At 36.8% G+C, this 17,086-nt stretch overlaps 1 protein-coding gene across 2 annotated transcripts in view; it reads left to right on the plus strand.

The window, feature by feature from the left end:
• The window catches only part of LOC121368228 (ribosomal protein S6 kinase-related protein-like), a 139,986-nt gene that overhangs the window by 61,195 nt on the left and 61,705 nt on the right, over positions 1–17,086 (plus strand). For both annotated transcript variants that reach the window (XM_041492866.1, XM_041492865.1), the window contains one exon: positions 12,700–12,789. In XM_041492866.1, coding sequence (XP_041348800.1) covers positions 12,700–12,789 — 90 coding nt within the window. The remainder of the gene's footprint in view (positions 1–12,699; positions 12,790–17,086) is intronic.

A 17,086-nucleotide genomic window follows, 5' to 3' on the forward strand; every position in this document is an offset into this window, starting at 1 on the left:
TAAAGAACATTGATTTATTAATCATCGGCTATTGGATGTCAAACATTTGGTAATTCTGACTCTTAGTCTTCAGTGGAAACCCGCTAAATCTTTCCATTAGCAGCAGGGGATCTTTTTATGTACTTTCCTACAGACAGGACAGCACAGCACATACCACATTCTTTGATATACTAGTTGTGAGGCACTGGTTGGGACTGGGAAAAAACTCCATCAGACCCAACTACCTCAGGCGAGAGCTAGATCCTGCCCCTGGGGTATTTTATACAAATTTGAAAATGTCACCTTTTTTATGGAATATTAAACAACATAAGCCACCACATATGTACAGGAATTTACTGAAACTGAGTATGATATGCCATTAGGAATACCGTAGGCGACTTCAAAACGCTGAAGTTCATGCGTATAGTTTCACTGTCAAGACATCATACTATTGGATTTGGTAGATGTCTGATACTGTAAAATAAAATTTATGTCATCAAAAAGTGTAAATATTAGGTGCTTAAGCAGAATTTCACTCACAGTATTGTGTTCTCTTTATGGAATAGAAATAGTCCATATGTTGATGCCAGGCATTGTACTAGTCCAGATGCCAATATAGCCCAACGTACAGACATGGCAATTGGCATAGCCCTAATTGTATATTGGGAATAGTGCCCATACTGTGTATGCCACGTGTTATGGGGTAATAGACATATATATGGGGGGGGGGGGGGGGATTGAAATGGTGTGATTTGGGGACATACATTGTACCCCAGGGCCTTGGCTATGGCAGTGACTATGGTATGGGACACCCACATAACTAATTCACTAAATGTATAACCAGTGCCAAATGTAGACAGAATACATGCAAATAAACTGGGAAGAATTTATCAAAAATACTCATTTATACATTTGCTGAGGATGGAAAGCAACTTATTGTCACAGATGGGGAACAAGTTCTCTCTGATCTGTCAAACTGATACCAACTTGTTCTCTCCATGCAACCATGACAAGGTACGAATGAATGCCTCGGTGGCGTCGTGGCAGGCCATCGGTCTACAGGCTGGTAGGTACTGGGTTCAGATCCCAGTCGAGGCATGGGATTTTTAATCCAGATACTGACTCCAAACCCTGAGTGATTGCTCCGCAAGGCTCAATGGGTAGGTGTAAACCACTTGCACCGACCAGTGATCCATAACTGGTTCAACAAAGGCCATGGTTTGTGCTATCCTGCCTGTGGGAAGCACAAATAAAAGATCCCTTGCTGCTAATCGGAAGAGTAGCCCATATAGTGGCGACAGCAGGTTTCCTCTCAAAATCTGTGTGGTCCTTAACCATATGTCTGACGCCATATTACCGTAAATAAAAATGTGTTGAGTGCGTCATTAAATAAAACATTTCTTTCTTTCTTTGTTGAAAACTATGCCAGTGATGCAGTTAATTGCAGTTTTAATAGCTTTTTAAATTATTTTTTTAACATAAATAAATAGCAGTGATAATTAATGTTAATTTAAAATATGGTGGTTCAAATGTGACATACAAAATACAGAAAAATCTATTTATATTCATATTTAACAACTTTATAAAATATATACAGGCTGGTAGGTACTGGGTTCAGATCCCAGTCGAGGCATGGGAGTTTTAATCGAGATACCGACTCCAAACCCTGAGTGAGTGCTCCACAAGGCTCAATGGGTAGGTGTAAACCACTTGCACCGACCAGTGATCCATAACTGGTTCAACAAAGGCCATGGTTTGTGCTATCCTGCCTGTGGGAAGTGCAAATAAAAGATCCCTTGCTGCCTGTCGTAAAAAGAGTAGCCTATGTGGCGACAGCGGGTTTCCTCTAAAAACAGTGTCAGAATGACCATATGTTTGACATCCAATAGCCGATGATAAGATAAAAAATCAATGTGCTCTAGCGGCATCGTTAAATAAAACAAACTTTACTTTAACTTTACTTTGCATGCTTAAGAATGCATGCTTAACAACACTCCCAGCACAAAAACAACCCATATCGGCTTTAGGGTGTCAAACACAGGCATAATATACTACTCAAAAGAATTTAAGGGTCAAAAATGTATAACCAAATAAGTTTCAGAGTGTATTAGATTGATGATGTAAACTACACCAAAAATTTAATTTATTGTTCCATATTTACAAAAAAAAACAAATAAACGTCACTGTATACAAGAAAGTCACATGACATGCTGTCAAAGTTGAAGGTTGTCAAACATGGATTTTACACATTAGAACATTCGTTTAATAGTGTGTGAATCCACCCCTGGCGCGAATACACTCGACACATCGTTGCCTCATGCTGTTGATCAGACGTCTGAAGAACTCTTGGGGAATAGCCTGCCACTCTGCCATAAGAAGTTGACCCAGATCATGAAAGTTGGCCGGAGGGTCATGGTTATCCCGAACTCTCCTGCCTAATTCGTCCCAGGCGTGCTCTATTGGGGCCAAGTCAGGCGAATATGCTGGCCAATCCATCCTGGTGCAGTGGGGTCTGGCATTGTCATCCTGCAGAACTGCCCCGCCGCCAATCTGCTGAAGGCCTGGGAGAACCAACGGCCGGATAATCTCATTCAGATAGCGGATTCCATTCAGATTGCCATCCACCACACGAGGGGGGTCCTGTGGTGGATAGAGATGCCGCCCCACACCATGATGCTGCCACCACCGAACCGGTGACGTTATCTAACGTTAACGTCAGCGAAGCGCTCCCCAGGACGTCTGTAGACACGAACCCGACCGTCATTGAACTGGAGACTAAACCTGGACTCATCAGTGAACATCACTCGACCCCACTGAACACGTTGCCACCGCAGATGAAGTGTGCACCAGTGACGTCTGGCCGTTCTGTGACGTGGTAGGAGTGGTGGTCGAACAGCCTGGCGACGGCAGCGTAGATTATTGGCTCTCAGACGATTGCGTATGGTTTGATCAGACACTCGAGTTCCAGTCGCAGTCCGCAGATTGTCACGTAATCGGCGTGCAGTGGTTGTGCGTTGACGTAGAGCCATATTGGTAATGTAGCGGTCCTCTCTATTTGTAGTGCTTCGGGGTCTTCCCGAACGTGGACGATTTCGAACAGAATTCGTTGCTTGGTACCGTTGCCACAGTCGGCCAACGACACTCTGACTGACACCAAGTCTCAGAGCAACATTTCTTTGCGTATTGCCATCCTGAAGCCAAGCAATAGCCCTTCCTCGATCTTTGATAGTTCAGTTGACGTCGTACCATTGTCGAATTTGGAGTGTGCACCGTACACGAATGCAAGCTCCAATTATACGGAAATTCAGCATTGGGAACATGGAATACACATGCAAAGCATGCAAATGAAGCGCTTTGTGAAAAAGCAAGTGATGGGCACTTAGCAGACCTTTCGCTTTCGCCCTAATTTACGTGCAAATGTAAGCATGTTTTCGCCATTAGAACTAGTCGACAGTGTCAATGACAGTGGATTTTAATTCATTTATGGGTTGCTTAGACCCACTTTCGTCAAAATGGAACAATACCATGCGTGACATTATGGTCTAGCTAATATAATTGACATTCAGAAAATAATGTCGAAAATATCGTCTGACCCTTAAATTCTTTGGAGTAGTATATAATGATCAACATCAATTTACAATTCTAAAATTATTAATAAATATAATATATACAGCTATGAAAGAGTTACATTTAGAAAGTCACAATTACTGAAGCATATTAACATTAAATACCCCACCAAAAAAGATAAATAATAATAAATTACAGGGGTTCTAGAATTTAAAAAAAATTCACTTACCATTGGGCCAGTGGATTTGAAAATTCACTGGCCATGGTAAAAAATTCACTTGCCCAATTGTAACTGTTGATAAAAAAAAAAAAAAAAACCCACAGTAAATTAAAATAATTAACTTTTTAGTGTACCGGGTACATTTTGCATACTGAGATCATATGTAATCAATTTGTCAATTTGCACAACACATAGGCTCATTAGGCACACTTTATGTTTGTTTAGAAAAACATGAAACCATTTTTATCAGTTTAGAGTAAAGTTACTTATTAAATTTTTTAAATAATTGTTTCCACTAAAACCACCTAAGTTAATATATATATATATATATATATATATATATATATATATATATATATATATATATACACACACACACACACACGCACACATATATACATACATACATACATACATACATATATAATCCATGTTACATATTATGACAATTAACAGTATTAAAAACAAATAAATATTCTATCACTTACATGTATGAATGAGTATATATTTATGTACTTAAGAATGGGAAATCCTCCCCCCCCCCCCCCCCCCCCAAAAAAAAAAATCCCACCCATTCCCCCCCCAAAAAACAACATACAAAATTAGTAATTTTTCAATATAGGTACTTTGTTATATTTACCTATTTCATGATATTGTGTAATTAGTTATTTTTATTGTTTATTTATTTTTTGCTATTTATGTGATATTTTATAAATTAAATTAATAATTTACACATGAACCTTTTTGCAACATACATGGTGACATGCAACCTTTAAAAACTAATAAAAGACTGGTTACCGTTTCGCATTTTACGCTGACAATATACTACTATGAACATTAGAGTAACAAATCTTTGGGTACCAGTGCAAATCAGGTATACTGATGTCATCAATGGGTTAAAGATTACTGGTTGCCAACTATTTGTTAGTAAAATATCGCATGTGATAGCAAATCGAAAGAAATGACTTGTAGATGTTTCTTTTGTTTTCGTACGAGCCAACTCCAAGCGTTGTTTTTTTTTTTTTTTTTTTATCACTTGCCATCGGGATCTCACAAAGTAACTTTTACTGGCCCGAATCCAAAAACCACTGGCCTCTAGCATCGGGTCACCATATTTTAGAAGCCCTGAATAAAATAAAATTTTAAATAATGATAATAAATTAAATAAAATCTTTTAAAAAAGACAAAAATAAAATGCTAATGTTAGACCATGAAAAACAGTGTGGTAAGCAAACTGCACTTAATTATCGACATAAAACAAATGAGATACCGAATGTGCTGTATTCGCTCTTTTGGGGAAACCCATGAGAATGTTACTAGCCCTGCACCACGATGTACTGTTGTCACTGATGGTATAGTAAAGTAAAGTTTGTTTTATTTAATGACGTACTGGTTTGTATGTGTGAAGGACATCGAACCTTAATACTATGATGATATTCTAAGGAATGCTGATGGAAAATACATATGTATTTAAATTTGAAACAGATGTCTTCCTCCTCAATAGTAAATCTGGACAAAATCTGTCTACACCAGCATATTTAATTGTGCCAAGTGAATCCGGTTTTTCCACTTGTCTTAAAGATACATATATATGTATTTACAACTGAATAGGTATTTCACCCATTTCACCAATTTTTATGTGCTTGTCAGATGAATGAACATGTGACATCATTTGAATGGGAGAAAAGTAGAGTGATGTCATGACAACTATAAGAATACATATATACACACAGTCAAACTTTGTTAACTCCAATTTCGGTCTGTCGAAAAATTTGATTTCTCAAACTGAATCGATGGTCCTGTCCGAATTGCTATATAGGTCAGGCAGAATAGTGAAAGACCCATCACAAATTGTAAAAGTTTTAATTTCAACTGTATTCAACTCTGTATGTAGTACAAAATAACAAAAAAAATGTAGAACAAGATAATTAGTGGAACAATTTAAAATTCAACGTTAAAAATATGCTAGTTAAAATAAGTTAGGGAACACTTAACGTTTCAATTTTATGATTCTGTATTCAACTGGTAACTCAGTTCAACATGAGAATAATTTTAACAGCTATCTAACACTTGAAAAGTGTTCCAAAATTAATGTGAATATATAATTAATAGATACTAACATATTGTAAACCGTTTTAATATGCAGTGTCTTAGCGAAAATATGTTGTGTATTCTACCTCCTATCTGCTATGATTGCCATTTTATTCTCAGTATCCATTATTTCACATGCAATATGACTTACAGTACTGGCTATAATGATGTATACGTAATGGTTGAGGGATCAGTGTAAAGGCTGGTAAGTATAGAGGTCGCATTCCGGTAATGGCTACTATCAAGGGTTTTAACAGCCCTGTAGGTGGTGTAAGGCCACTACACTGACCTTCCACTTACTTATTAACCCACTGTTCTTTTGAGACTGTCCGGATAGCCGAAACGTGTCCAGGACAGCATGCTTTAACCTTAATTGGATCTTTGCACAAAAATCAAGTTAAAATCAATAAAACTAATAAATATGCCTTTGGTATAATACAAATGCACACTATTAAGGCATATGAGAAAATCCTCAGCAAGTTTTGAATATGCCTCTGGACTTCTTGCTTGCTTATATTGCCATTGTAGGTAGTAAAATGCTCAATAGCATGTCACCCGATCTAAGTTCGAAGTGTGCCTAACTTTAAAGAGCGTATTGAATATGGTCACGTCATTGGTGAAATATGTGACAGAACATGTTGTTTCATGTGGCCAGTAAATTCGTTATTAATCTGCATTGGTATCAGTGGTAGTCAAGCACGGTTTCTAAAACTGGCACCACAATCTCACATTATTTTTGGATTTAAAGATTGATGGAAACATTACATGTAGCAGCTTTAGCCACATTTGCTGTTGTCATCTATAGGATTTGATTTTGTGGTATACACTTTAAAATAAGATGGTCAGCATCTGCTTTTGCATCGTATGTTTCACACCTGTGCACTTAGCACATTTAGTAAACATTATCTGTTTATTAAGCCCTTTGTTATCAGTCCATTATAGATGGACTAGCTTGGCATCCATAAAAACCAAAGAAAGCATCTCCAAATTTTGTGTGAAAAATGCTGTGAACAGCATTTTAAACATATTTCCCTATCTAACCACAATGCAATGCTACATGTATGTGGAAAAGTGAGCTATTTTCCAAGACATGTTGGGTACCATTTGATAAACTTTCTAATGTAGTATGAATTGTCTGTGGGATGGTACATATAAAACAACCCAGTTAGTACTAATTGAATAGAGAAGTCCATGGAGTAGCGGCAGCGTGTTTCCTTTTTCAATATCTATGTGGTCCTTAACCATTAATCCGACGCAGTATAACTGTGGAATTTAAAATGTGTTGAGTGTGTCATTAAATACAACATAAAAACGAATACAGAATTGTCTTGTTTACTGGTCTCGATCCATACATTTCAGCAGAAATTGTCAAAATATAAATTTAGAAAACATATATAACAAACTACCGGTTAGAACGAACTGATTGTAAAGTCCTGATTTTCCCCCCATATAGTATTAATAAATTTTAATGTATAGAACAAACTATGTATAGTGAATTAACTGTTAAAGGTGCTCTGTCATGGATGGTTGACCTAATTAATGACCTAACAAAGTATTAGCTGATCCCGACTAGTTAGGCCTTTGCATGTACAGGTAAATTTATCATTTGTTGTACGCGGAAAAATCTAAACACCACATTCATTTTTCACTATGTCAAATTTATTATTGTATTAAAAATGCCATAACCCATGAGTAATTACAGCTGGCTTGGGATAGGAATTATTATATTTTAAAAGAATACCGTGAACTTGATGGTGTTTATATACAAAGTGGCTATATATATACGAGGGCTGCCTATAAACACTGCAAAAATGTATATAGGCGGTAAATAAGTATTTGATTGATCCATATTACCGAACCACTTGGAACAGGAGGAATACATACTACATGTAAGTACAAACAGAGGAATGGGGGTTGAATATGAATCTAGCGGACCCTTGTGTCTATGTTTTCCATAGACACCTACCCAATGTTTATGCCGGAAAGACATTTTTGGGTATAGCGCTATGAAATTAAATATTTACAATGTGTTTGCTGAATGCAACGGCAGTCGATAGGGGGTATGGGGGGCCTCCCCCAGAAATAAAATGGGTTAGGTGTAGGATTAGGGTTATTAAAATTATACAGTAATAATAAAGAGTCATTAATTTTGTCAAAAGATCAACTTAAATTTTTTTAATCTGCAATAAAATTTGGGTATGGCACCATACCCATTTTACCCTGCTATGAATGTTGCCACTGCAGTACTATAATAATAATAATGATAATAATAATAATAATATATGAATGAATGAATGAATGAATGAATGAATACATATAAATAAATAAAATCACCAGCTGCTGAGAGATTATCTGAACAAGAAAATACATACATACCAACTACGGACTATACACAAACTAACAGCGGGGGCTTGTAACTGGAAGCAGTCGGAAGGAAACATGTTATCTGTTTTTGAACCATCAGTGTGCCATTATTGTTTCAGATATGTATAATTAATAACTATGATTCGGTAACTACTAACAGTTTAGCTAGTTTCGCAGATCGGTACGGTTAGTGACTTAAATTATCTGTATTATTATCTATATTATTATTATTATTATTATTATTATTATTATTTTAAATGATATATTAGCCACGAACTGTATTACGTATAGCAGGCCGTTTAATCGTAAACAACTGGGAGCAAATTGCTAGTATGTCACCAACTACACTCGAAGTAGTGACCAATCACTATCCGTATAGTAACAGTATAGTTGAGAAACCTCTATAATATTTTTAAATACCTGCAGATAATATATATACGGGAGAGGGCACAAGCCATATTTTTACAATTAAATGTACATTAATGAGGTCAGTGAGGTAAATATTATTGACACGACATTGTAATCAACGTACTAGTGAACAACTAGACAAACCTTCATTTTCTAGTAATGCAGGACATTATGTTGTGTATTAAGCAAAAATGATTGTGCCACAGTGTTTTTTTGTCGGTGCAGGCACATACCCATTTCTTTGCACAAGCATTTTTTTTTTTTGATACATTTTTCGGGGAACATGTCTAGACCCCTCACTGTAAACTTTGCTCGTTTCTGTGTAGATCCCCTCCCCGTGCTAAAATACTGTGTACGAAGCTCCGTAAAACCCCCAAAACAAAAACAAACAAACAAAAAACAAACAACAAACAACAAAGTAAACAACAAAATAACCCTTGCCCCCCCTCCTCCCCCCAAAATAAATAAAATTAAAATAAATAATACTAATCGCTTGCTCAATCCCCTGCTTAAGCAAATTTAGTTTTCTGTTTTTTTTTCCCCCTGATAATTGTCCGTGGGAGCGTGTCACCCCCTGTAAACGTTGCTCACCTGTCTATAGACCCCTCTTGCTAAAATTCCTGCACACGCGCCCCCAGTGGTCCTGTCAAAAAACAAAACAAAACTTGCACACAATAATAATAAAAAAAAATAAACCCAAAAATAAATAAATAAAACAAATAATAATAATAATAAACAAAAATCGTGAGTTTATGTTCCAACTATTTATTATTTTATTTCAGCGTATTCACCGGGTTTTTTTTTGGGGGGGTGGGGTGGTGTTTGTTTTGTTTTTTGTTTTTTGTTTTTTGCGTGTTTTTGTTTGTTTTTTGGGTGGGTTTTTTTGGTCAAGAAATAATATATTTTAAAGTCTCTATACACGGCAGTTGTACAATGTATATACAATTCAAAGGTACTTCACACGGCTGTCATATATATAGCCTCATCAATACTCGGTTTTGTCGTACGTTTTCGACTCCTGCTAAAAGAGTTCCAATTTTTAAAAATGAAGCTGCTCACAGATTGTCATGGGATTCCCTCAATCGTGGTTCATTTAAAATGTTTTGGGTGATACAGTAGCAAGGTTTGGTATTCCAAATTATTGTAATTGTCATTTATAATCCATATTTAGAGAAATAAGGCCCACTAAATCTGATTGAGCGCCTTTAAAACGAACCAATTTTTGGGTCAAAATTGTGAATTTCAGTGTAAATTAGTGCATATACAGCAAACCAATCATAATTGTTTTGTATCTTATTTGTATTTTATCAGTCTATGGGAGGGGGGCACAAGCCATATTTTAAACCATATTTATATAGAAGTTTAAAAAACTTACATTTTCATCCTCAAGTGTGTGTACATTGTGTGTGTGTGTGTGTGTGTGTGTGTGTGTGTGGCTTTACACACACACACACACACACACACACACACACACCCCAGGCCTCATGGTTGCTACCGGCCTGAGAATGGCCAGAAATGTATTGCATATACAGATATTTATATTCGAAGCAAGAATATGTAGCCTAAGAAATAGGTAAATTTTATTTTTAATTAAGAGACTAGCCGACAACTTGTTAATATGACTACAAACTCAGGATGGTCCCGTTAAAATTAAATTTTAAATATTGATATAGGTGAAAAATTAAACATCACTGGAAATGGCATGTATATTTAACTATAATTCTGATTGTTAAGAGTAGCAAACACATTCCAATTCAGTTCATTTTATTGTATGAAGCCCTCGGCAGGAGGCTCCAGAAACTTCATCAAAGTTGTTTCACTGCTTTTGGTAAACCATTTTGATGTAAACTTTAGTTGACTGTTTTTCGCAGCCATTACATTATCTGATATAAATATGCTTTTATAATTTGTCGAAGAGACTTTGCCTAAGTTATTGCACTGCTTTTTGATTTGAACCATTCCACTGTACATTTCACGGACATCATATTAGTTGCCAGAGTTTCACATCTCATATGAAGGTACTCATGTTGCTCATAACAACTAGGTCATGCCCCCTAAACTGCTAAATCACCTGGCTGTAATCTATTTGGGCAAGGGACGTTACTCTTTGCCCACATGTGCAGATGTAATATGAAATAGGTCTTGTAGACATGTGTAGGTGTGCATTGTCGATGTGATTTTTCTTCCTTTTTTAAGGTTTGGTAGAAAAATTATCATTTGTAAGAATTGACTTTGTTGTTTCTTGTTGCTCAAAACTCTAATGTCCCCATTCCCACATATAGTCGATAAAATGCAGGTTAACCTAGCCATGGTATTTACTAATAAAATTGGAAGCCACACCATAGTTAACCCACATGCTTTCAGGGTGTGCACTTTACAGTCGCTCATGGCGAGTCAAAATAGTGTCGGGCAAGTCAAAACCATATCACATGTCACCTGCTTGGCGACCAAAAATTTCCGCATATTGTATTATGTATTAAAATGCAAATAACTAATGTTTGTAAGAGATCGGAAAGTTATTTTTTATTTATTGTTTTCAACTGGTTACCTATTAATATCTATGTAACCAAACCCATATAGGACATAATAGCGACCACTTCCCCAGTATATCGAACAGTCTAAAACCATTTGGAATGCCTCGGCTGGTTTTAATTATGTATTCGGAAAACCTCGGCCATGTAAACGTATTTGTAGGTTCAATCGGAACACCTCGGCCATGTCTGCCTTTACTTTGGGCCCACCGACGGGAATTGATCCCAGAGTGAGCGCTGTACCACTGGGCTACATCCCACCCTCACTGCCAACGATGTCAATAACAGCTATCATTGTCTGTGCACTTGCCAGTGTTAAATAGGAATGCCCTCACTGCCAGCGATGTCAATAACAGCTATCATTGTCTGTGCACTTGCCAGTGTTAAATAGGAATGCCCTCACTGCCAGCGATGTCAATAACAGCTATCATTGTCTGTGCACTTGCCAGTGTTAAATAGGAATGCCCTCACTGCCAGCGATGTCAATAACAGCTATCATTGTCTGTGCACTTGCCAGTGTTAAATAGGAATGCTGGTCAGCTAGCCCCAAAGCCAACTCGCCTGAGTGTTTGTTAAAAATCAACGTCTACAACTTTGGTGTCATTTTATTTATTAATATTACAGTGAAACTCCACTATTATCACCTCTTATTAAATGGTTTTATATTGGGGAGATCTTAATATCGGATAAATAATAATCTATTACAATGAACTGTCAAGCCTTTGTTTGTGAGTTTGTCCTTTATGTCCTTAAAGGAATGATCAGGCAAGGCTTTTGTACTCTGACTGGTGTGCATATTCAACAATATTTAACGCACATTAGCTTAAAATGTTGGTATATTAATTTTTAAAATGGTAAAGATATGAGTTGACTAAACTGGGGGGCGAGTTGACCAACCACGTTGGGGGGGGGGGGGGGGGGGTTGGTTTTGGGGCTAGTTGACCTGCTCCCGTTAAATAATGATAATTATGCCTTTAACATGTGTTGTATGTTTATTTATCTAGCGGATGTAATTATTGTTTGTATAGATTGCTGTCAGCTTAGTAATTTTTTTAATTCCTTGTCATATGGTCATAAAAGCACCTTATTCATTCCAAGAATGAACCTAGGTAAAACATTCCAGATGTTTGATTGTGTGGTTCTTGCATGTGACAACATAATATTTAGAATTTAATTACAACAGTTTGTAATAAAACTAAAACAAGTTCTGTTTCCTTCTTTTGTGTTGTTATTATTGTTTGTATGATATGATAACATGTTTTTAAAGTGCAATTTAAGTAAGTTCTTTTTTAAAAAGAAGTTTGGTCGCGGGCCATTCAAAACTTGTACGGGCGAGTTAAAGTGTTGCTGTGAGTGGCCCGATTGGCTAGTCAAAAAAAAATCCCAAGTGCATACCCTGTGCTTTTTAGGCTATGCCTCCCATTATAGTGACCTCATCGTTATATATGCACATGCAAAATCAAAGTAAAAAGCACCATATAGCGTACTAGTGTTTATTTCATGAATGTTGTTATCTGTTTTTGTTTTTTTATATGATAGGTCATATACAGTTGATAGACTTCGGTTTAGCAAAGTGGCTAAACAGAGGTGAGAGAACGAGGACAATATGTGGGACACTGCAATATATGGGTAAGATATGCTAAATTCTCTTGGTTTATTGTTTTTGTTAAATATTTTTATTCATGAAATGTGTACCAAAAACATTTTTATTTAACTAGCCATTTTCTTTTGTTTTTAAATGTAAATTCTTCAAAGTGGATCTCTTTAACTTCTGGAGACAACTGGAGACAAGAAACATTCCCTTCCACTATGTAAAACATAAAATATATGCAGTGCATATTATAATAAGGTGGCTTTATAAAGTACAGTTGAATCCACTTAATTGCATATCAGTTTTTGTAGCATAAATTGGTTATTTGTATATTATTCTGTTGCACAGAACCTTTTAGCATTAAACCAATTCAAATTATATTCCGTAATCAAATAACTTTATAAACATATATACACATGCATAGGTTATTGCATAAGAAAACTAAAACAAAAACTGAAATTTTATCATAATCTTTAATATTTTATTAGAAACAATTATAATTGTACAAAGAACAAAGCTGAATGTTCTATGTTGAATAAAAACTAATGTGCACATCGTGTGGCCTCAAGATGAATATGTTATGGATTTCGTCAGCATACACACAGGTATAATTTTCTGAGAAATCAACTTGAAGTACTGCATGTGATGGATCAGTTACATGTTTTACTTCCTCAAAGAATGATGCCTGTTCCCTTTACATGGGAATGAATGAGAAAGTTTGGTAACTTTGACTTAAACAATAACATAGCTTCACCTACAGTACCCTGCTGAAGTTGTTTCTCAAACTTTGCATCAACCTTGACCCACTGATACCGTGAAGCTTCATGATCTCGGGTTATTCTGGTAACCTTTGATTCAAATATCTCAATAAATAGTTTCCCATCACAACATGTCTTTGATGTTGCATCACAAACACATCGAGCAATGAAATCCTGTGAATATGGATGAAACACATTTGAGGCCTTCTTGGACAGACAATCAAGAATCATAATGATATTCTCATGATATAAACAAAGGCACTGGTTGTTTTGGCATGTCGGCTGCTGGAAGCACGTGAATAGACCGGAATTCAAAAAAATTTGTACGCCCAATAATGACTGTAGTGTTATCTTCTTTAAAACATGAATACGCTTCGCCGATTTACATTGTCAGATGGCGTTTCTGAATTTTAATTTTTTTCTTGTTTGATTTATCAGTGATAACATCCCTTTTACTAGGATTTGAGATGGGCAGGGTGCTCACTTATTAGGGCACTTTTTGTGGGAATAATTTTTTATGATGGCAGTAATTTATATACCATAACCGAAAAAAACACCCCAAAACTAAGAAAATATGAAAATTATGGATTTAATGTTAATTAATAATATAGGGTTTATAAATAATGCAACAGTTGTATGGATGCACTGCTGGACATAAACTAGTCAGTTTCATAGTTAACATCTTTAGGTTTTTACATGTATACACAAAAAATGAACAAAATTATGAGGTAATTATATATACTAAACAAAATAAGAAACTTCCGCTAACTTTGCTTGAACATAACTTGATGAAAACAAACCGGGGGAATAATTGTTATATATGCGTTTAAAGAGTGTTCCATGGTGCATCGTTTGGTGCAAAAATCATGGCCATAGGTTAACAGAAACTGGGTGAAATTTTGACCAAGTGTGGTAGGGGTTAAAAAAAAAAAACACCCACTTAATAACGGGTATGACCACCTCTTGAATTGACCACTGCAGTGCATCGCAGGCGCATAGAATTGACTAAAGTGTTGATTTCTGCCTGTGGAATATTGTTCCATTCCTGAATGAGTGCTTGACGAAGTTCGTTGATGTTAGCGGGTGGGTTGGGACGACGCCTCAATCGTCTGTCCAGACTATCCCAGACATGCTCGATGGGGTTGAGATCAGGACTTTTAGCGGGCCAGTCATCAATGAAATCAATGTTATTTGTCCTAAGAAAATTTACAGTATCTCTAGCTGTATGAGAGGTGGCATTATCATGCTGAAAAATCGAGATTTTGGCGTTGTTATGGAACAGAGAAATGACATGATGAGCGAGAATGTCATTGCGGTAACGTTGAGCATTTAAATTGCCATCAATGACGACTAGTGGTGAATGATAACCATGGGCAATGGCTGCCAAGACCATGACACAACCCCCACCCCCGAAACGATCTCGTTCAAGAAAACAACAGTCAGCATAGCGTTCATTTCTCCTACGGTAGATGCGCACCCTGCCATCACCACGTTGTAAAGAAAATCTGGATTCATCCGAAAAAAGAACGGTATTCCAGTGTCGCCGTATCCAACGAGTGTGTACACGTGCCCAATTAAAACGATTTAGACGATGACGTTGCGTTAAAACGCATCCGACATAAGGACGTCGTGCATGTAAACCGTTCTCCCGCAGACGATTACGAACAGTTTGCCCACTTAACCGGTTATTATGAAGCCCAGGTGTGTTAGCAGCAGTAGCAGTGGCAGTTTGGAATCGATTGCGCAAATGCGTGTTCATGATATAGCGGTCTTGACCACGCGTTGTAACACGCGGATGTCCACGATGTGGCAAGTCGTTAGTGCTTCCTGTCGTTTGAAATCTTACGCGAAGATTTCGTATCGCTCGATACGAAATCTTCCAACATGCCTTGCAACGTCTTCTGTCGACATGCCAGCATCAAGCATGCCAATCACCCGTTCGCATAAATTATTGGGTATTCTTGGCATACTAAAAATGCTACAATGTAAAAAACATTGATTTTTTTACAAATTTTGAAGTGTTTTCGTTCACTTGACAACAATGTCAGTAAGACAAGTAAAACAAATTGACCGAATACTACACGGGACATGTCGAACCATGCATGCACGTGCAAATTGAATTTCACGTTGTCGACGATTAACAGTGCAAAAATAATCGATAAAATTCATGAATCCTGATAATACAGCTCAAGGCTAATACTACCTATATAATTTCATTACACAATGAATTCTTTAACACAACAAATACTATATGTACAAATCAGAAGTTTCTTTTTTTGTTCAGTATACAACTTAGCACCATGCAACATCAATAGGGACATACAACTGATCAGTTCATTTCAAAGATTGCAACATATTCTGTTTTTTTTACGCTTAGGAACTTCTCTGTTGTCTTATTTAGCAGTGTTTCAACGTGAATGAATTTCCATTTAAGTTTAATTTGGAGTAACTTGCTTACAGTTGGAACATTTAGTTTGCTCCTTCTGTCTGTTTTTATCATTTATATACATGTATACAGTCAAATCAGCTTAATTGCATAGCTCTAGTGCGTGTCAAATTTATGCTAATAACCGGTATAACCGATAATCCGATAGAGCCCCATTTCCAGATTATAACCAACGGTAAACTTTACAAATGCCTTGTGGACAGTCTGTCTTACTCTAACTGCAGAACATGGTGGCATTGTGGCAGGCCATCGGTCTACAGGCTGGTAGGTACTGGGTTCAGATCGCAGTCGAGGCATGGAATTTTTAATCCAGATACCGACTCCAAACCCTGAGTGAGTGCCCCGCAAGGCTCAATGGGTAGGTGTAAACCATTTGCACCGACCAGTGATCCATAACTGGTTCAACAAAGGCCATGGTTTGTGCTATCCTGCCTGTGGGAAGCACAAATAAAAGATCCCTAGCTGCCTGTCGTAAAAGAGTAGCCTATGTGGCGACAGTGGGTTTCCTCTAAAAAAATCTGTGTCGTCCTTAACCATATGTCTGACGCCATATAACCGTAAATAAAATGTGTTGAGTGCGTCGTTAAATAAAACACTTCTTTCTTTCTAACTGCAGAACATTATCTGAATGCCGATACATGTGTGTATTTCATTTGTTTATACATGTATTTTAAAATAGTAATAAATAAAATAACAGTATAAATGTTGTAAGATTAAATATTTTTAATTTTTCATTGTTACAAATCTGCGGTTGTGTTTATTGATGCTATTTCTAGCTACTAATAATATTCGCGTTGCAGTTTGTTGCACACAGCTTTTCCAAAGTTCACACCTATTGTTCTGAGGGGTGTTGAGTAGTGAAACCATGTTACTTGGCAAAGTGCAATTTCCATGTGCAGACGAAATAAACATCGCTTAAATTAACAATTGTTAATTGTCAACCGATTTCAGCTTCAGTGTACTAATGTTACAGTATATTTTGTTAGAGATGCTATTGTGCATTGGGGGGCTGCTCTATAGTCCGACGGTTCAGTGGTCCAAAGGTTCCATAGTCCGGGGTTAGGTCTATGAACCTTCGGACTACTGAACCTAGGGTTAGGGTTAGTGTTGAACCTTTGGACCACTGAACCT

Source organism: Gigantopelta aegis, chromosome 3 (genome assembly GCF_016097555.1).
Source record: "Gigantopelta aegis isolate Gae_Host chromosome 3, Gae_host_genome, whole genome shotgun sequence".
NCBI classification, from domain to species: domain Eukaryota; kingdom Metazoa; phylum Mollusca; class Gastropoda; order Neomphalida; family Peltospiridae; genus Gigantopelta; species Gigantopelta aegis.